General features: G+C 51.4%; 1 protein-coding gene across 1 annotated transcript; it reads left to right on the top strand.

The window, feature by feature from the left end:
- Nucleotides 1–1,103: 1,103 nt before the first annotated feature.
- On the top strand, nt 1,104–19,521 carry LOC131279481 (nascent polypeptide-associated complex subunit alpha, muscle-specific form-like). Its single transcript, XM_058302125.1, has 3 exons — nt 1,104–1,109; nt 6,829–10,325; nt 19,185–19,521. The coding sequence occupies exons 1-3, from the start codon at nt 1,104–1,106 to the stop codon at nt 19,519–19,521; spliced, it is 3,840 nt and encodes a 1,279-aa protein (XP_058158108.1).
- The last annotated feature ends 1,715 nt before the right edge of the window (nt 19,522–21,236 follow it).

The raw sequence follows: 21,236 nt of genomic DNA, 5'->3' as shown, positions 1-21,236 counted from the left end.
TGTTACAGTGTTACAGGAGCTGCTGACTCACTAAGGTTACAAGAGTCAAGAAGTACGTCACAGTCTTTCCCTTCCTGCCTCTTTGTGCCATCAACAACAGCCACCTGCCTCTCCTGAAAATATTTGGTTCTCAGTATTGCCCTGTACAGGTTTTTAAATAAGGAATTATAAATTAGGGGGAGGTATATATAGAAATGTACGTACTGGTGGGTGATGACTGTGGTTAATAGTACAAATATAAGAATGTTTCTCTATTACAAGGTGTTAAGGATATGGAGATACATGGGGAAAAAAGAACTAATGTAATAGTTAATAGTAGTATTGTAATGTTTTTACAGCAGTGGCAAAGAAGGTACTGTATCCGCGCTAAGGGTAAACAATGGGGACTATAAAGGAGTAGGAGATTTTTCCTTCTTGAGTAGTGGAAAAGTCCTAAAATGGGCTGAGCCGTTGCCCACAGCTCTGATGAAACTGCGCGTCGCTGGTGTACACTGTGGGTGGACTGAAGGGGGGACACAGAACACAGTGACCCCTGTGCTGAGCGACAGGCTGTGGGTCACAGTACAAATACGAGCAGGTGCTCTCATGACTATAACAAATACACATTTACTAATACGTGGTGTTGATAACAGGAGCCTAATGGGGAACTGCACCAAATATAAGCTGTGGACTAGATAGCAGGAGTATGATGGCGATGGTCTTTCATCATTTGTAACAAATGTGTCACAACAGTGTAAGCTGGAGGTGGTGGGCGATGGATGGGAATCCTGTATGGTATGCATGATTTGTTAATTCACAGCTTCTCAAAAAAAAAAAAATGTCGGAAGCGGCCGTGGCTCAATTGATTGGGCTCCCCTCTACCACATGGGAGGTCCTGGGCTCATGTCCCAGGGCCTCCTTATGCAGGCAGGATGGCCCACGCCTGCAGAGAGCGGATGGCCCGTGCCCACGGAGAGCTGGCGCAGAAAGATGACGCAACAAAGGGAGACAAGCAGGCACGGAAGAATGCGCAGTGAATGGACACAGAGCAGATAGCAAGCAAGCTGGAAGGAGGGAAAAATAAATAATAAATCTTAAAAAAAAAAAAACTGTCCACCTGGATGATGAAGGTAAGCACCAGTAGATAGAGTGTATCGTTACCAGGAGGATGAGAAGGATTGTGTCTTCGGGAGAAAAAAAATTCTTAATTTGCTTAAATTTTATATCTCAGTGATCCTGCAATTTACAACTTTAGTGCAGATTTGCAACTTCAGTGCCTCCAACTCAGTTTTCCTCTTAAGGTCTTAGATTCCTCATTCTTGAATTATTCTAAGAATTAAGGGTTTTATAGAACATGACTCAGTTTCCCAGGGCTGCTGTACCAAAGCACCACAGACTGGCTTCAACAAAAGAACTTTGTTGTTGCACAGTTCTGGAAACACTTAGAGTCTGAATCAGTGTCGACAGGGCCAGGCTTCCTTTAAAGTCTGTAGGGTTTGACTTGTGACATAACTGCTCTGCCTCTGTGTCTCGGTTGTCTCTGTTCAAATCTCCTCACCTCATAAGGACATTCATAGTGAATCAGGGCCTACCTTCTCCAGATCGGCTTCCTCTTAATCTCATAACATCTTTACAGGTCCTATTTTCAAATAGAGTTAAGTTCACGAGGCTGGAGATTAGGATTCCAGCAGATCTTTTGGAGGGACACCATTCAATCCATGACAGTGCCTCTTGCAATGAGTATTTTAAAATGCCTTTCACATTACTTAAAGATTCTATATTTTTGTTGTAATTCAGTCATTTCTTCTACGATCCATGTTATATCTCTGCCCAAAATATAAAAAGTCTTCCAACGATCCATTCCCCAATAATAGCTGTTAAGAATTCTGAGTTGTAATTCCCATGTTGGCATTGCAATGGGAGAGGGAAGACTTCCAGGGGAGAGAAGCACAGCAAGTGAAGTGGCAAGCTCCCCCTTTTAACAGGGAGGGCCTGCCCAGGCCCAGCAACCTCTAACCTTGGACTTCCAGGACAGGCACCCACAGTGCCCGATTCGTAGTGTGAAAATTGGAGAAAAGGGTTGTGTTGCTCAGTGGTAGAGGGAATAAATGCTAGTGACGATGAATTTCAGGAAGTCCTGTACAACACTAGTGATTAGAGACTGCTGAACATATATGTGCTATCAAGTAGCAGTGTGCCCTTTATCTTACCTCCTTTTTTTCCATGCTGTGTGAATTCAACCTACACCTTAAAGGACTAAAACTTCTCTAGCTAAAATAGAAGTTTATGAAATAGTTCCAAATAAAAAAAACCCACATCCATCCTGTCCCATTAACATATATATGGCAAAATAAATTCATATTTTTATTGTATTGATCCAACATTCTGAGGTGTCTTTTTTAACACTTATAGATAAAAATATGATTATTTGTTTAAAAATATTTCTAATGAGTGATACTCGTGCCATTCTTTGATGAGTTTCACAACCATCTTCTAAAGTACGCAATTCTTGGTCACATCTGTTAAAGAGCTCCATAAAATTTATTAAGTGTAAAATACTGTATTTTCATGAAATAGTAAAGAAATTCATAATTTAGTTATATTCAGCTCCTCTTCAAAAATCAAAACTTTCCCTTCCACTTAATTTGCTTGTGCCTGAGAATGAGAGAAAGTGATCACAAGGTCTTATTGTTTTTGCTTTCTGAAGCATTTCTACCAGAGGGGGAAATAGAACCAAAATCAAAACTGCTGAACAGTCCTACATTTCAAGGTGTACATACCATGCAAATTACACCTCAAGCAATTTTTTGCATTCCTTTTTCTCCTCACAATCATTGAAGAGCGAAAAACTCAAAGCAACTTAGAAGTTCATTTTTCATTTATAGCATATACCCTTATCCAAAATTTATCAGCATGCATGGCAAATGAGAACTTGTAAATACTATCCTTGTCGGGTTGGCCAGGATTTCTAAACAACATATCTTGCCCAAATGATAATTGTTAACATTTATTCAGGGGAAGCAGATGTGGCTTAGGCAACTGGGCTCCCGCCCACCACACGTGAGGCTGGTGGTTTGGATCCTGATGCCTCCTAGAGACAGTAGCTGGTGCCACAGGCAGGAGCAGCAAGCTGACACAAGAGACACAAGAAGATAAAAACATGAGCGACACAACAAATGAAGGGAGTAGAGGTTCCCGGTGCCTCCTAAAGAAGACAGCAAACTAATGTGACAGGCAGGCGCTGCAAACTTACGCAGCAAAATGACACAACACGAGCTGTGGGGAGGAAAAACAGAATGAGACAAAAGCAGAGTGGAGGCAGCTCAAGTGGTTAGGCAACTCCTTTCCACATCAGAGGTACCAGCTTCAGCTCCTGGTGCCTCCTAAAGAAACAAGGAAGACAAACAGACACAGCAAGTGAAAAAACAACAAGGTGGGGAGAAATTAATAAAATACATCTTAACAAAACCATAAAAACACTTTTTCAGTGCTTACGTGCCAGACACTATGTTATGTCTTGTTTCCCTCTATCTTTGTAAAAGCTCAATATGGGGTGTGGTTACTGTTATCTACCTTGATCCCAGGACTTCATACGTGGGAACCCTGTACTCAAACCACTGAGCCACATCGGCTTCCCTGAGTTGGTTTTATTGTTTGCTTTACTTGTTTGTTTTCGTTTTTCAGGAGGCACTGGGTAGTGAACCCGGACCCCCCATGTAGGAGGCAGGCACTCAACCGCTTGAGCCACATCCTCTCCCTATCACATTTTAAAGATGTGGAAACTGAGGCACAGAATGGTTAACTACCTTATCCAGTGTTCTGGTACTCTTGCTGCTAAACAAACCATCCCATTCTTAGTGACTTGAATCAGCAGTCGTTTTCTTTTCTTTTATGGCTTCAGGGAGTCGGGAATCTGGGAAAGGTTCATCTGAGCAGTTCTAGCTGGGGCTCACTCATGCGGTTGTGGTAGGACAGTAGCTAGAGTTAGAATGGAGGGGGTTGTTAGAGCAGGATGGAACTGAAGCAACTGGAGGCTCCACAGATCTCTCGCTAGTTAGTCTTAGGCCCTTCCATGTGCTCTTTGGCTTCCTCACAACGTGGACGTTTTGGGAGAGTTGGACGGCCTATATGGCAGCGCAGAGCTCCAGCGTGAGTTTTCTGGACAGCAAGTTAGAAGCTACACTGCCTTTTATGACCTCGCTCAGATATCACGTGAAGCTACTTCTGCTAAGGTCACAACTCCAGCCAGATTCAAGGGGCATGAATGTTACCTCCACCCCTTGGTGGGAAAAGGGCCGAATCCTAAAAGCACATGTGGGACGGGAGATATTGTTGCAATCATCTTTGGAAAATACAGTCTATACCCAATAACAGCAAGTGGGGAAGAGCTGGGATTCAAGTCAAGGCAATACTCCAGAAAACAAAGACAAAAACAAAAAACTGGGTGGAGGAGAAATGGATAAAGCAAGATTTGAAAGACTGAAAATTGTTAAAGATGATTGATGGGTCCCTGGGGGGTTCATTACACACTATTCTCTACTTTCGGGAATGTTTCAAATTTCCCCTTTAGAAAAAAAAAGTACAGCTTAGAAACAAAGAGGAGGTGATGAGCTTCACAGGAAGCAGCAGAAGAGGGAGGGCTTTCCTAGAGCCACATTGGAGTGGTTTTGATTATGTTTTTAATGTTCATAATAGAATTGTTTTTCTTTTTGTTCTGATGCATGGGAATGCATTTTCAACATCCATGAACAGAAACTGTGATAAGAGCCAGGTTCTGGAGGACAAATAAAGGTATGCAAAATAAATCAAGGAAGAACTTCCCAGGTAATGAAAGAATATGCTGGCATGCACCCCTGCGAGCACTGTGCCACGTGCTTTTAACAGACTGGCGTGTCCAGTGTTGAGTAATGCTAGCCTTGCCTCTCCTCCCTTAGAGGTTTCTATTCAGTGGTAACAGAAGTAGGGGGAAATGAAACTTGCCTAAAACTGAACGAGTGCTTACTGCGGCCACCACCGCTGTTCTGAGGAGCAGGGCTGTTTCTGTTGAACTCTAGGTTTTGGGAATGAAGCTTGTCTTCTGTTTAGCTTTATACTCCTCATCAGATTGAAGAATTGTACTTTGAGAAATATTTGATCCTGGGTGATAATTCAGCAAGCAATGGTCTCAACAAAGAACTGAATCCCAAATGCCAAATTCAACAGGAAAAAAATTCCTGATAAAATACTGAATTATATTAATATATAGTATAGGATGGGCAGAGCTCCATGATACCTCATCTTTAAAAAAAAAATTTTTTAATCAGAGGTGACCATCAGCTGGAACTACATTCACATTGTTTTCTCCATTTCTGATTGCCATCCTTTATATCAATTCATTTTTTTATTGTGAAAGTTTCCAAACATACACAAAACTAGAGACTAACAAATTGAAGCACTCAGCTTCAATAACCATTAACACTTTGCCATCTATTATCAAGTCCCCTCTTACATTATTCCACCCATAAAAGAACTTTTAAAAAACATAACCACAAGGCTGATAAATTAATAATTCTCTAAAATTCATTAAGAAGTCTTTTTTATAGTTGGTTGGTTTAATCAAGAGCCAAATAAGATCCACCATTTGATTTATGTCTCTTAAGTCTTTTAAGGTTCATTTAATGTAGGACAGGGATACAGGGGAAAGCGCTTTTTACCCCCACACCATTGATTTGTGGGAGAAATGAGGATTGGGTGTCTTGTAAAATATGCCACAATTTGGATTTGGCTGACTTTCCCAGGTGTCATTTAACTTGTTTATCTCTGACTGAAAATGGGGACTAAAGTCTTGCCTGAATTCAAGTTTTCTTCCTCCTCTCTAGCTCTAAGAACATTTCCTGGGTGATGTGCTGTGCTTCCTATTGCCACACGCAATGCTTGTTTCCCTTTTAGTGATGCTAAGATTGATCAATAGGTTTAGGGGTGGTGTCCTAATCTCTTTTTCAGCTAAACATCCATCAATGGCAATTGTCTGAATCATTTATTGCATTAGGAGTTGCCAAATGGTAATTTTTAAATGCTACTCTGCATTGATGGGCTGGAGTTTTTCTGTATAGAAACTTTTTCCTCATCACTAGGTTTATTGCCCTGAAATAGTTTCTATAGGAAAGAGATAATTTAATAATTATTTCTCTTTTTTATTTATAATTTTCATAGTAATGAGGCAGTGTTCTAGCTACATCTAATGTTATTCAAGAGTTTCAGGGCTTTTTCCCCCCACAGTGCCCCTTCCCCATTCTTAAGCAGTAATAATGTAAATAGGCAGCTGGAGAACGTGCAAGTCGGGCTGGTCTAACTTGCCGGCACTTCTGATAGCAACCATCACCTGCTCTAACGAGGGTCCGCCGCCCTCTACAGGCTACAGCTGTAAAAGGGGATACCCTCGTTTAAAAGCTTCCACCTGAAAAATAAAGCTTACAAGAACTCTTCAGTAATGATAAAAGCAAGAAGACAATTTCTACAAATTGGTACAGACTTTCACTTCTTCAAACCTTTACTAATTACACACTTAATGGACAATATTAATTGATAGGTATGACACACAATTATCTTGAGAAATCAGTGTAAGAGCCCGACATGGGGGAAAGATTAGCTTATGTTTAATAAATGCATTTTATGCTAATTCTTCGAAAACGGGTAATCAGTGATGGATCTTTTACCATGTACACTAATACACGGAGATTCAAACCTGTAGCTATTAACCTACACGGCGATTCACACAACTATTAACCACAGTATTTTATTTTTCACACTTAGAACTATCAACCACAATATATTTTTTTCAGCCGAAATTACTGGCCCTCGATCTCGTAGGTCGGTGTTTACCGTTCGTGTCGTGGGCCTGAGCGCTGGGTGAGCGGAACCTTTCCAAGCCCCGTTCCCCTCCCCAGCCAGCGAACTGGAGGCGCGCGGCCTCCCCGGCGCAGCCCCCGCGCCCCAGGACGCCGCTCCTCGCCGCGCGGGCCGTGCGCGCGGGCTGCGGCGCCGGGGAGCGGGGGTTCTCCACGGCGGGCGGGCGGCCCCGCGGCCACACAGGGAGCCTTTCCGCTCCCAAGTGAGGGCCCAGCTGCCAGCAGCAGCACGCGCTCCTGGAGCTCGCCGAAAAGGCCGCGGCGCCCGCGCTCGGGAGCCCCGCCGCGCCCCGCCGCCTGCCCTCCACCGCGCGGCCTTCCAGGGCCGCCCGCGCCCGGCCACCTGCCCTCCACCGCGCGGCCTTCCAGGGCGCCCCGCCGCGCCCCGCCACCTGCCCCCCCACCGCGCGGCCTTCCAGGGCGCCCCGCCACCTGCCCTCCACCGCGCGGCCTTCCAGGGCGCCCCGCCACCTGCCCCCCCCACCGCGCGGCCTTCCAGGGCGCCCCGCCACCTGCCCTCCCACCGCGCGGCCTTCCAGGGCGCCCCGCCACCTGCACCCCCACCGCGCGGCCTTCCAGGGCGCCCCGCCACCTGCCCTCCACCGCGCGGCCTTCCAGGGCGCCCCCGCCGCGCCCCGCCACCTGCCCCCCCACCGCGCGGCCTTCCAGGGCGCCCCGCCACCTGCCCCCCCCCACCGCGCGGCCTTCCAGGGCGCCCCGCCACCTGCCCTCCACCGCGCGGCCTTCCAGGGCGCCCCGCCACCTGCCCCCCCCCACCGCGCGGCCTTCCAGGGCGCCCCGCCACCTGCCCTCCACCGCGCGGCCTTCCAGGGCGCCCCGCCACCTGGCCTCCACCGCCCGGCCTTCCAGGGCGCCCCGCCGCCTGCCCTCCACCGCGCGGCCTTCCAGGGCGCCCCGCCGCGCCCCGCCGCCTGCCCTCCACCGCGCGGCCTTCCAGGGCGCCCCGCCGCCTGCCCCCCACCGCGCGGCCTTCCAGGGCGCCCCGCCGCCTGCCCTCCACCGCGCGGCCTTCCAGGGCGCCCCGCCGCGCCCCGCCGCCTGCCCTCCACCGCGCGGCCTTCCAGGGCGCCCCGCCGCCTGCCCTCCACCGCGCGGCCTTCCAGGGCGCCCCGCCGCGCCCCGCCGCCTGCCCTCCACCGCGCGGCCTTCCAGGGCGCCCCGCCACCTGCCCCCCCACCGCGCGGCCTTCCAGGACGCCCCGCCGCCTGCCCTCACCGCGCGGCCTTCCAGGGCGCCCCGCCACCTGCCCCCCCACCGCGCGGCCTTCCAGGGCGCCCCGCCGCGCCCCGCCACCTGCCCCCCCACCGCGCGGCCTTCCAGGGCGCCCCGCCGCCTGCCCTCCACCGCGCGGCCTTCCAGGGCGCCCCGCCGCGCCCCGCCGCCTGCCCCCCCACCGCGCGGCCTTCCAGGGCGCCCCGCCACCTGCCCCCCCCCCCCACCGCCCGGCCTTCCAGGGCGCCCCGCCGCGCCCCGCCGCGCCCCGCCGCCTGCCCTCCACCGCGTGGCCTTCAAGGGCCGCCCGCGCCCCGCCACCTGCCCCCCACCGCGCGGCCTTCCAGGGCGCCCCGCCGCCTGCCCCCCCACCGCGCGGCCTTCCAGGGCGCCCCGCCGCGCCCCGCCACCTGCCCCCCCCACCGCGAGGCCTTCCAGGGCGCCCCCGCCGCCTGCCCTCCACCGCGCGGCCTTCCAGGGCGCCCCGCCACCTGCCCTCCACCGCGCGGCCTTCCAGGGCGCCCCGCCACCTGCCCCCCCCCCCACCGCGCGGCCTTCCAGGGCGCCCCGCCACCTGCCCTCCACCGCGCGGCCTTCCAGGGCGCCCCCGCCACCTGGCCTCCACCGCCCGGCCTTCCAGGGCGCCCCGCCGCCTGCCCTCCACCGCGCGGCCTTCCAGGGCGCCCCGCCGCGCCCCGCCGCCTGCCCTCCACCGCGCGGCCTTCCAGGGCGCCCCGCCGCCTGCCCCCCACCGCGCGGGCCTTCCAGGGCGCCCCGCCGCCTGCCCTCCACCGCGCGGCCTTCCAGGGCGCCCCGCCGCGCCCCGCCGCCTGCCCTCCACCGCGCGGCCTTCCAGGGCGCCCCGCCGCCTGCCCCCCCACCGCGCGGCCTTCCAGGGCGCCCCGCCGCCTGCCCTCCACCGCGCGGCCTTCCAGGGCGCCCCGCCGCGCCCCGCCGCCTGCCCTCCACCGCGCGGCCTTCCAGGGCGCCCCCGCCGCCTGCCCTCCACCGCGCGGCCTTCCAGGGCGCCCCGCCGCGCCCCGCCGCCTGCCCTCCACCGCGCGGCCTTCCAGGGCGCCCCGCCACCTGCCCCCCGACCGCACGGCCTTCCAGGACGCCCCGCCGCCTGCCCTCCACCGCGCGGCCTTCCAGGGCGCCCCGCCACCTGCCCCCCCCACCGCGCGGCCTTCCAGGGCGCCCCGCCGCGCCCCGCCACCTGCCCCCCCACCGCGCGGCCTTCCAGGGCGCCCCGCCGCCTGCCCTCCACCGCGCGGCCTTCCAGGGCGCCCCGCCGCGCCCCGCCGCCTGCCCCCCCACCGCGCGGCCTTCCAGGGCGCCCCGCCACCTGCCCCCCCCCACCGCCCGGCCTTCCAGGGCGCCCCGCCACCTGCACCCCCACCGCGCGGCCTTCCAGGGCGCCCCGCCGCCTGCCCTCCACCGCGCGGCCTTCCAGGGCGCCCCCGCCGCGCCCCGCCGCCTGCCCCCCTCCACCGCGCGGCCCTTCCAGGGCGCCCCGCCACCTGCCCCCCCCCCACCGCCCGGCCTTCCAGGGCGCCCCGCCGCGCCCCGCCGCGCCCCGCCGCCTGCCCTCCACCGCGTGGCCTTCAAGGGCCGCCCGCGCGCCCCGCCACCTGCCCTCCACCGCGCGGCCTTCCAGGGCGCCCCGCCGCCTGCCCCCCCACCGCGCGGCCTTCCAGGGCGCCCCGCGCGCCCCCGCCACCTGCCCCCCCACCGCGCGGCCTTCCAGGGCGCCCCGCCGCCTGCCCTCCACCGCGCGGCCTTCCAGGCGCCCCGCCGCGCCCCCCGCCGCCTGCCCCCCCACCGCGCGGGCCTTCCAGGGCGCCCCGCCACCTGCCCCCCCCCCCACCGCCCGGCCTTCCAGGGCGCCCCGCCACCTGCACCCCCCACCGCGCGGCCTTCCAGGGCGCCCCGCCGCCTGCCCTCCACCGCGCGGCCTTCCAGGGCGCCCCGCCGCGCCCCGCCGCCTGCCCCCCCACCGCGCGCGGCCTTCCAGGGCGCCCCGCCACCTGCCCCCCCCCCACCGCCCGGCCTTCCAGGGCGCCCCGCCGCGCCCCGCCGCGCCCCGCCGCCTGCCCTCCACCGCGTGGCCTTCAAGGGCCGCCCGCGCCCCGCCACCTGCCCCTCCACCGCGCGGCCTTCCAGGGCGCCCCGCCGCCTGCCCCCCCCACCGCGCGGCCTTCCAGGGCGCCCCGCCGCGCCCGCAGGGTAGGGGTGGGAGGGAGGCCAGCGGCGCCCCCGGCCAGGCCCCGGGCCGAGCCCCGCCGCACCGCGGCCCCCCGCGCCGCCGGCCCGGAAGGGGAGGGACGCAGGGGGAGGGCGACCCCCGAGGGGAGGGGGGGAGGAAGAGGGAGGGCGCCCGGGGGGGGGGGGTGAGGAAGGGGAATCAGGGGGAGGGCGCCCCCTGGAGGAGAGGGGGGAGGAAGAGGGAGGGCGGCCCCCGGGGGGGGGGAGGGAGGAAGGGGGGAGGGCGCCCCCCCCCGAGGGGAGGGGACGCAGGGGAAGGGCGCCCCCCGAGGGAGGGAGGGGGGGAAGAGGGAGGGCGCCCCGGAAGAGGGCGACAGCCCGGGCCTGGAGGTGAGACACCCCCCCCCCCCCCCCCCCCCGCCGCGCGTCCTGGGCCCGACCCTGCCGCCAGGAGCAGGAGCCGCGGGAAGAGCGCCTTCCGCCGCCGCCCCGCGCGGCCCCCCCCCCGCGCGGCCCCCGCGCGGCCCCCCCCCCGCGCGGCCCCCGCCCGGCCCCCGCCCGGCCCCCCCCCCGCGCGGCCCCCGCGCGGCCCCCTCCCGGCCCCCGCCCGGCCCCCGCGCGGCCCCCTCCCGCGCGGCCCCCTCCCGCCCGGCCCCCTCCCGCGCGGCCCCCCTCCCGCGCGGCCCCCCCCCGCGCGGCCCCCCCCCCGCGCGGCCCCCGCCCGGCCCCCGCGCGGCCCCCCTCCCGCGCGGCCCCCCCCCCGCGCGGCCCCCCTCCCGCGCGGCCCCCGCGCGGCCTGACGCGTTCCGTCGGGTTTGCCGAGGAGCAGCGGGGTCTGAACCCTGGACAGACAGCTAGCTCTTTATAAGAAGGCCCTCCGCTTGGGAGAAAGCCCCTGTGTTCAGGATCTCCAGGTCCCAGTCCTAACGCGGGGAGAGGGTCACTGCCCCCTGTTGAGGGAAAAAAGCAAGTGACAGAGCATCTACAGAACGTCAGCTACGACACGACCCTGCTTTATAGGCCCTTTCTTCTTCAATTTTATAGATACGTAATTAATAAAGCATAGATCCGTCCGAAAAGCACAATTTTTGGTATTCGGTGTACTTTGTGCATTTACCACTCCAGTCACTGGCAGGGCACTTTATTATTCCAATAATGATGATAATAAAACTCATCACTCTCAACCTCTCTATGACTCGCCTAGCATACATAGCTGCTATTCCTTTTCCTTCTGTTTGTATTTATATTTTGTAAAAAGCCTTGTATATGCAATATCACCCATATTCATGTTTTACATAAGGTTTACTATTTTGCACGTTTCCATTTTAGTTTTTAGCTTTCCTTAGACTTTCCTTTTCCAACCATTGTCCTACCCACACAACAGCTCTGCTAGTTACAAACACCGTGGTATGCTTTCACCATTTCTATTCATTTCCAAAGATTTACAAACAACCTTTTAAACAATTCCGCACAGATTAACCCTCAGCTTTCCATTCTCTACCCTCCTATTTTCCGGTGACCTATATTCTACTTATTAACTCCGTGAGTTTACACAGAATATTTAGTTCATAATAGAGCAATCATACAGTATTTGTCCTTTTGTGTCTGGCTTGTTTCACTCAATATAACGTCCTCCAGATTCATCCATGCTGTCATACGGTTCACGATTTCATTTCTTCTTACTGCTGCATAATATTCCATCGTGTATATACCACAATTTGTTTATCCATTCATGAGTTAATTGACAGGTGTCCATCAACTCATGCACCCAAAATTGCTGTTTTGGGGTGCAGTGCTCTATAGACATTTGTTTGCTCTAGTTCATTTATCATATCATTCAAGCTCTCTGTTAATTTATCCTTTGTCCAGATATTCTGTCCAATACTGAGAGTTTTGTGTTAAGTCTCCATTATTATTGTAAAGACATCTATTTCTCCCTTCAGTTTTGCCAGTGTGTGCCTCATGTATCTTGGGGTAATTAGGTTAGGTACATAAATATTTACTATAGTTATTTCTTCTTATTGAATTGTAACTTTTATTAATATATAATGATCTTCACCCCTTATAACAGTTTCATATTTAAAATCTATTTTGTCTGATATTAGTATCACTACTCCAGCTCTTTCTTGGTTGCTATTTGTATGGAATACCTTTTTCCAACCTTTTACTTTTAACCTGGTTGTGTCCTTACGTCTGAGGTGGGTCTCTTGTAGACAACATATAGATGGCGCATATTTTTTTAATCCATTCTATCAGTCTGTGTCTTTTGATTCGGAAATTTAATCCATCAACATTCAATGTTATTACTGTAAATGCATTACTTTTTTCATCCATTTTGTCCTCTGGCCCTCTGGTGTCATATCATTCTATTGTCTGTCTCATTATCCTTTAGTTTACCCATCCTAATAATCTTCATTTCTAAACTCTTCTCCAGATCTCTCACCCTTGTTTTTGCCTTTCAGGCTGCAGCAGCCCCTTTAGTACCTCTTGAAAATATGGTCTTTTGATAAGATATTCTCTCAGATTTTTTCTGTGAGGACTTTTAACTCACCCTCATTTTTGAAGGACAGTTTTGGATTGTACATCATTTTAATTTTCTTCATTTTACTTACTGTTCTTAATTTTTTTCTACAGTAAAGTCTTTGTTTTTTCCTAACAAGAACAGAATGATAAATGTTATTTTTTAAAGGAACAAATGTATGGTCTCCAACAGCTGTGGGAGACTGTCCCCTGAGAGCCAGGAGGTGGGTCCTTTGCAGGAACTCCATCAGGGCTCCGTGATGGTCCTCTGGGAGGTGAGGTGCGGGAGGCTGCGGTTCACCTGGAGTTGAACATGGCATTGTGCACCGAGCAAGCATGCCGTTTTGAAAATGTGTACCCCTGAATGCTGAAAAAGTGAGTTAAAAGACAAGTAATCCTTGTGGAAATAGCTGGTCCCACCACTAAAGAAGTGTAAAGATGAGCTTGGAACACCTTGTCATACCCAAAGTCAAGGAAGTTATAAAGTGGTGGCTGAAGTCTGTCAAAAATGATCGCGGAGCCCGTCTGAAGAGGCAGGCTCCCGATGGACGCATGGCTCATAATGACATTCGAATAAAAGAAAATGAGAAAGAAAAAAAAACTTGGTCATTTGATAAGATGTTAGAGAATCATCTTCTTATTTTGAAAATTGATAAATAATGTCTCTCCTGTCTATCCTAAATGAACTGTACTTTAGGGTAACTAAATAATAAGAATTTTTTAAATAGAAGCAATCCGTCTAAAGAATCTTGGCAATCATCATCATTAGCTGCTGACATTACAACCTGACGTTATATGCCTCTTGATGCAGCACACAATCTTCTGAAGTAATTTTGCTAAAAACTTGGACCTCGTTCTGATCACACTTCTAGATCTAACTGCCAATTTACAGAAAGTCCAGGCAAGTATTAAAGAATACTATGAGGATGTAATCTGCAAAAGACAGGCTGTGGGTAACTATAGGAGACAAACGATCCTGCAACAAATAAATTTCAAAGAAATAAGAAATTAGTGGGGAAGACGGAGTCTATAGATTTTTTTTTATTTTTAAGATTTATTTTTTATTTATTTCTCTCCCCCCCCCCCCCCCCGCCCCAGTTGTCTGTTCTCTGTGTCTATTTGCTGTGTGTTCTTCTTTGTCCACTTCTGTTGTTGTCAGCGGCACGGGAATCTGTGTTTCTTTTTGTTGTGTCATCTTGCTGTGTCAGCTCTCCGTGTGTGCGGTGCCATTCTTGGGCAGGCTGCACTTTCTTTCGCACTGGGCGGCTCTCCTTATGGGGCGCACTCCTTGCGCGTGGGGCTCCCCTACGCGGGGGACACCCCTGCGTGGCACGGCACTCCTTGTGCGCATCAGCACTGCGCGAGGGCCAGCTGCACACGGGTCAGGGAGGCCCCGGGTTTGAACCGCAGATCTCCCATGTGGTAGACAGATGCCCCAACCACTGGGCCAAGTCGGCTACAGATTTAAAGACAGTTGGGACACACCAACCGAATGCAGTTATGGCCTTCTAAAAATGCATTTATGAAACAATTGGAAAAATCTAAACATTGAATGGTTTGATAATACTAAAAGGAATTATCAGTTATTTTAAGTTTGGCAGTGGCATTGTGGGTAAAACAATATATGTGGCTAAAATAAAATGATTTGCTTCAAAATAATCGGGATTCGTTCGTAGGTGAAATAAGATAGTCTTTGAATTAATGATCATTGAAATTGAGTCATGGGTACAGGAGTACTTTTGTATATATCCTAATTTTTTAAGATTTTAATGTTAAAAAAGGACAGTTAAGTGTGGATTGGTTTCTATAAACAGTATAATAATCCCCATTAATTTCTCCTCTTTTCAGCATTCCCTTGTCACTGAGGGGGTTGAGGGGGGAAGTGCCTCGTTGAAGGAGATTCTTTTTTTCCCCTCTGTTCTGACACTGCCTGGGGAGTCTCGGATGGACTGTGGCCTGACAAAACTCTGCAGAATGTACAGCACGGGGAGATTTAACCTATGCGATGAGAAGGGGGTGGGGTTTGACTTCTCTTTTTCTATTTGTGAAAATGCCAGAGGTTCTGGACCTCAGCAGAATTTAGTATCGAGGGACTTATCCTCAGTTCATCCAATACTAAGAAAGCCGTTTTTCCAATGAGTAGTCCATCCTGCCTTCTGCCAAGCCGTCCCCTGGATTCCATTTAATCCAAGGGGTGCAATACAGCCAGATGCCTCTGCCTGTGAGGGGAGGGGGGCCCTAGGAATAGACAATGGTTTGGTCAATCTTTGGCTTCTGAATCCTGCCCGAATCTCAAGCAGGTAGACAGGACTGTGTGGAGCAAGCTGGCAGGAGCCCCAGAAGCAAATGCTCCTCGTTTATTAAGGCACAGCTTTCCCCGGAAGTAGTTAGGGCACCGTTTTGGCCCAGATACATCTCACCATCCCTTGGGAAGACAACTGAATGGGAAACCTGCTCGATATTTCTGGTTATCTCAACTTAGAGTCCTATCTGCCTATGGATGAAAATTTTTATTATTGTACCCTCAATCATTCATTCATTTAACAATTTATTGAACACTCTGTGCCAGGTGCTCTCTTAGGTCAGTTCAGGTTCAACAGTGAACAAAATATACCAAGATCCCTGCCTTCATAAGTCTTAATTGGAGGACAGATAATAAACCATAAATGTAATAAATAAATTTTTATAAAGTATTTTAGAAGGGGGAAAGTGCTATAGAAAAAGATATAGAGCAGGGTCCTGGGTTCAGGGTTGCAATTTTTTTTTTTGAATGTTAATAACTACAGTCCATGGTTTACCATATCTAAGCCATGTAGTGAAACTCCACATTGTTTTTTTTTAAGATTTATTTATTTTTATTTATTTATTTACCCCCCCCCACCCCCAGCGGCTTGCTTGCTGTCTGCTCTCTGTGTCCATTTGCTGCGCATTCTTCTGTGTCTGCTTGTTGCTTTGTTGGGTCATCTTGCTGCGCCAGCTTTCTGCAGACGCAGGCCGTCAGTTCTCTGCGGGCTCAGGCCAGCTTGTCTTCACAAGGGGGCCCCAGGACGCGAACCCAGGACCTCCCATATGGTAGGTGGGAGCCCAGTTGATTGAGCCACAGCTGCTTTCCTGGGGTTGCAGTTTTAAAGAGGAGGTCAGAGAAGACTTCTTGAGAAGGTAATAGTTAAGCAAAGACTTGGAGTAGAAGAGTTAGCCTTGAGCTAGTTGGGGAAAGTGTGTTGCAGGCACAGAGCAGAACGAGTTCAAATATCCTAAGGTAGGAGCATGCCTGGCAGGTTAAAACAATTTCAAGGCGAGTGTGGGGGGCAGAGTAAGCAAAGGTCAGTGTAGAGGCAGTGGGATCAGAGGACTTGTAGGGCTTTCCAAACCATTCTAGGGATTTTACTTTTCTCTGAGTGCTATGGGAAACCACTGAGGGATTTTGATCAAAGAAGGGACATGATCTGACCTTTGACCTTGACTTTCACACGCGCATTCGGAATGCTGCATTGATTGTGGATTGTAGGGTGCAAGGGTAGAAGCAGAAGTTGCAGTTACTCCAGTGGCGTGGAGAGAACAGCTGTGGAACTGGGGAGAAAGCGTCAGATTCTGGTTAGAGCTGGAGTGACCTGACCAAGACCACACACCTCGCCAGTGGCAGAGCCAGGTAAGAGCCCACTTCCACCGACACGCCATCTCATGCTTGCTCCATTCCTCTTCCCTTAGATTCTTTTAGCATCCCATGCCATGTCGAGATCCAGGATTTTGTGTGTGAAGTTTTGGTTGTACTGTACATATTTTAGTATGTATCTAGCTACCTAATCTCAGCACCATTCTTTTGGAAGTGTTTGGGGGCTAGAAGAGAGTATATCATCTGCTCTTTGCTCTCTGCATGTAATTTCTGGATGGCTGTTAAAAAGCATCCTGAGCTTATCTTCCTGCTCCGTCCAAGGCACGTCTAGTATCTTAGGTTTCCAGGGTAGCTGTAACAACGTACCACAAATTGGGAGGCTTAAAACAAATTCATTGCCCACTATAAATGGAGGCTTGAAGTCGTCAACAGGGCTGTGCTTCCTCTGAAGTCTAGGGTTCTGGCAGTGGCTTGCCAGCAGTCCATGGCTTTCCTTGGCTTGTGGTCTCACCCCCTCTTGCCTCCACCACGTGGCCGTCTTCTCTCTCCTACTGACTCTCCTACTGACTGCGCGAATTGCCTCCCCTTATAAGGATGCCAATCAAATTGGATTAGGACCCAACCTTGTCCAATTTGACCTTCTCTTAACTAATACCATCTTTAAGATCCTATTTCCAAATAAGGTCACATCCATAGGACTAGGGGTTAGGACTTGAATATATCTTTTCGGGGGACACAGTTCAATCCATAATACCTAGTGGTGCCCAGAGGGCATCTGGAAGCAGCCCGTGTGGACTCCTGGAGAGATTCTGCCCTGTATCAAATAAAGACCTGTTTCAGCCCCATGGCTACTTAAAGAGGAAACAGATGTCCCCACTGCCATTACAAACATCATACTTTCCTCTTATCCAGAAGTTTCCCTGGGTGATGCTGATTTGTTGCTGAGAATGATGACTTGGTTTGTTCGCTCCATCTCTCCAGTCCTATATGGCCAGGGCTAATTCTCATAGCAGGGGCTGTGAGGTCTCTCAGGTTTGAGATCTTAGGGGACACACTTGATTCAGGTCTCTGACCCAGGAGGGGATGCCGAGTAACCCAAAGAGTTTCAAAGTCTTAGTTAAATAGAAGGTAGTAGCATCAGGCTTGACACAACTTCCTAAAGTCCAAGCAAACCACTAGTATGAGTGCCAGGAAGACATGTTTTATTCACTTGTCCGTCTTCAGCTCCTTGAACCATAGAAGTGTCTTAATAAATGTTTATTGCATATATAGGTAAACTACAGACCCACTCTTTGGAAATGACTTATCTCATTTTTCAGACATTTTCCCTTCCCTTTGCATTCTTATTTGTTGTCTTGTCCTTCCCACCTCTTCTTTTATTTTCCCTTTTACAGCTGTACTTGAGAATTCCTCCCCCACCCCACTCAGGCCCATTTGTCATTGACCCAGTACCAAACTGCTCAGTCATTAAAAAATTGCTCCATCTGATGTATAATTCCTGGAAGCTTCCAGGTCCCATCATAACTAAGTTTTAGGAATTTAAAACTGCAAATGATTACAACTTTATTCCTTTTGCTAGATCCATGTAAATTTGAGATTTACTGTAACATATGGTAACATGCTTTGGAGATATGATTTCTGTCAAAATGTCAGAAAGAGAAGTTTTATCAGACACCACGGGCAGATAGACCTGTGTAATTTGTGTGTTCAGACACCACAGGCAGACAGACCCTGTTTTCTTTTACCCCACTCCTTTGCTTTCACTGAGCTGTGTTTCTGGGTCCAGAAGCACAGAATTGGAGCTGGACTCACTGCTCAGCCTGCGAGCACGGGGGCAGTCCCAGTAGAGGCTGCGTGGTGGTCCTGGCAGATGTACTCACCACCCCTCCTCTTTTCTGGTGTTCTCATTTGTTTCACCGATAACCTCAGTTTGTGAGGAAATTGCCTCTTCCGCATTTGGAGTCCGGTCTTCCTCTGGTGGTAAGAGGCATGGACAGCGCCGCCTTGTTGGACAGCTCCGTCCAGTCCGTGTGATGGGTGGCTCTGGGAGCGGTGCCCCGCAGAGCCCTGTGTGGACGGAGGGTGGCACCGATGCGTCTGAGCGGCCCACAGACAGCTGCCTGTGATTTCTGCTTCTCAGTGAAGGCTACCTGCACATTTTGCCATCTTGTTTTCTCTGCAACAAACCATAAGATGGACTTTATGTTCTCACCAAAAACAAGACGCAAGATTTGATCAAATTATCGCTGTCAAAGATGCATGCAGGGAAGCGGCTGTGGCTCAATCGGTTGGGCTCCCGCCTACCATACGGGAGGCCCTGGGTTCGTGTCCTGGGGCCTCCCTGTGAAGGCAGGCTCACCCGCACGCTGTGGGGTGCTGCCCAGCCCGCAGGCGCCACAGAGTGCCAACTCAGCAAGGTGACACAACAAAAAGGGAGACAAGCAAAAACACAGGAGAGTGTGCAGTGAATGGACCCAGAAAGCAGACAGCAAGCAAGCCGCAAGGGTGGGAGGGGGAATAAATTAAAAAAAAAAAATAGACACAGAGAAGAACACACAGCGAATGGACCCAGAGAGCTGACAGCAAGCAAGCTGCAAGGGAGGGGGAATCAAAAAAAAAAGATGCATGCAGAACTGACCTGCTGGCTCTCAGCTATTCGCTCTTTGCAATGCTGAAGGGGCGCTGTTGCTGACAACACATATTGAGTGCCCGAGGAGCTGCTCTGTCTGTGCCCCCTGAACATCCAGCATCCCCAGACAGGGTGTTTCCGTCCGCGCTGCAGGGAAGCTGGTCCAGCAGCAGCGTGGCCTCACTGCTGGGCAGTCCACCTGCTCGGCCGGCCAGTCCATGGCGGTGGCTGTCCTGGGCATTCCTGTGGCTTCAGGGCTGCCAGCCGCCTGCCTCTCACCTCCTGTGGCCACTTGCCTGGTGCAGCAAAGGCAAGAGACCCTGTGTCTCCTGGCCAGGCCCTTGAGGCTGGACGTGGGCCGGGGCTGTGGCCCTGGCTCAGCTCCCACTGCCGCCTTGGGGGCTGGCTTCCCCGTGGCTGCCTGGAGGTACCTGCAGAAGAAGAGGATGCGCTGACATCCTCTGGGCAAACTTTGACCAACGGGAGATGGGGGATGGGAGATAAGTTCTCCTCCCTTCCCTCCCTCTATGGGCTGCATAGCTCTTCAGCCCCTCTGAAGACATCCTGTAAGACAGAAAAATCAGCTGTGTGTGACCAGCTCAATAACTCTCACTTTGGCATTTATTCACCTTCCTCTTTTCCCTTGCTGCTAGGATCGCTCTCCCCAATAAAGTAACACTATGAAAACTTTGTCCTCTGTTCTGGTTTCTAGAGAACCGGGGCTATAATACAGAATATATTTAATTTTTTTCAATTAAAAATTTTTTGGTAAAGCTTTGACCTAGATCATGCATTTCTTACTTTTAATCTGTTACATTGCAAAAATAATATATATTCATAGTAGTAGAAAATTTGGTAAATGTGGAAAAACATAAAGAGGAAAATGAAAATAATTCATAATCTTCCTACCTAATGATAAAGACCTTTAACATTTTGGAGAAGTTCCATCTAGTGTTTATTCTGTGCATCAAGAATGTTTATTTTCTAAGTAGTCCCTCCCCCAAAACAGATCTTTTATTTTCAAACTAGCTCTCATGCCTAATAGTGGACCTGTTTGTAGGTTTTTGTGTGGCTAGCTTAAATTGAAATTGTTCACTCAGAGTAAGATTCCTAAATATAGTCTTAGAAATTGATGGAAATTTTCATAGCGCCTAACATAGTTTAAAAATGCTTTAAAAATCGGTAGATTTTCTGACCACACATGAAATTCTGTTTCTCCTTTTCCCTTGATATACAGTGGCACTAGTAATAATGTTTCACAATGATGCTCAGAGAACAATAAGGCATGGGAGGAGGGCTGATGACGCATTGCTATAAATAAGAACTCAAGTAGCAACTGTCATGAAATGCAGTTGAAAGACGCTAGGCAGTTAAAGTGATTATTGCTAAAGTAAAAAAAATATTCAGTTGGTTTTATTGGAAGCCATGCTAGCATTTTGGGAGTCTCTGTGATGTAGTAATTTTTCATGTATTTAATCAATAAATATTTGTCATTAGTCAGGCACTGTTCTAGTTTTTGAGGATACGAAGTGACTAAGACAAAGTCTCAGCGCTCACGCAGCCCACAGAGGTAGATGTGCAAATGATCGTTAGCATCACCGGTGAGCACTGTCATCGCCGTCACCAGAGCTCTTTTTCCCCTATGTTGAATATTGATTTAGGAACCTTGGGTAGCCCCAAGCAGGGCGTTTTTGAAAATTAAGCTTTTCCTTTTGAGATAATTATAGAGTCACATGCACTTGTAAAAGAAGTAAGGCAGAGAGATTCCATGCACCCTTTACCCAAAATTCTCCAATGGTAACATCTTACAAAGCTGTAATACACTATCACGACCGGGATACGGACACTGATGCATTCCACCAATTCTTTTTTTTTTTTTTAAGATTTATTTTAAAAATTTATTTCTCCCCACCCCATTGTTCGCACTTGCTGTGGTTTGTGTTTTTCGGAGGCGTCGGGAAATGAGCCTGGGACCTCCGAGGTGGGAGGGAGGCGCCTCATCGTTGAGCCACCTCGTTCCCTGCTTTGTCGTGTCTCTCGTGCTTTCTCTTCTTGTGTCTCTTGTTGCACCAGCTTGCTGCGGCTGCCTGTCGTGTCAGCTCACTGTCTTGCTCGTTTTCTTTCGGAGGCCCCAGGAACCTCTATTCCCTCTAAGTTGTGTCTCTCATTA

This window comes from Dasypus novemcinctus, chromosome 1 (genome assembly GCF_030445035.2).
Source record: "Dasypus novemcinctus isolate mDasNov1 chromosome 1, mDasNov1.1.hap2, whole genome shotgun sequence".
Lineage (NCBI taxonomy): Eukaryota > Metazoa > Chordata > Mammalia > Cingulata > Dasypodidae > Dasypus > Dasypus novemcinctus.
This window is presented reverse-complemented; position numbering and strand designations above follow the sequence as displayed.

Excerpts from the sequence above, each read along its gene's own strand:
- LOC131279481 (XM_058302125.1), top strand. Across the intron at positions 10,326-19,184 it reads CGCCCCGCCGCGCCCGCAGG|CATCCCCAGACAGGGTGTTT; the intron begins GTAGGGGTGGGA and ends CTGAACATCCAG.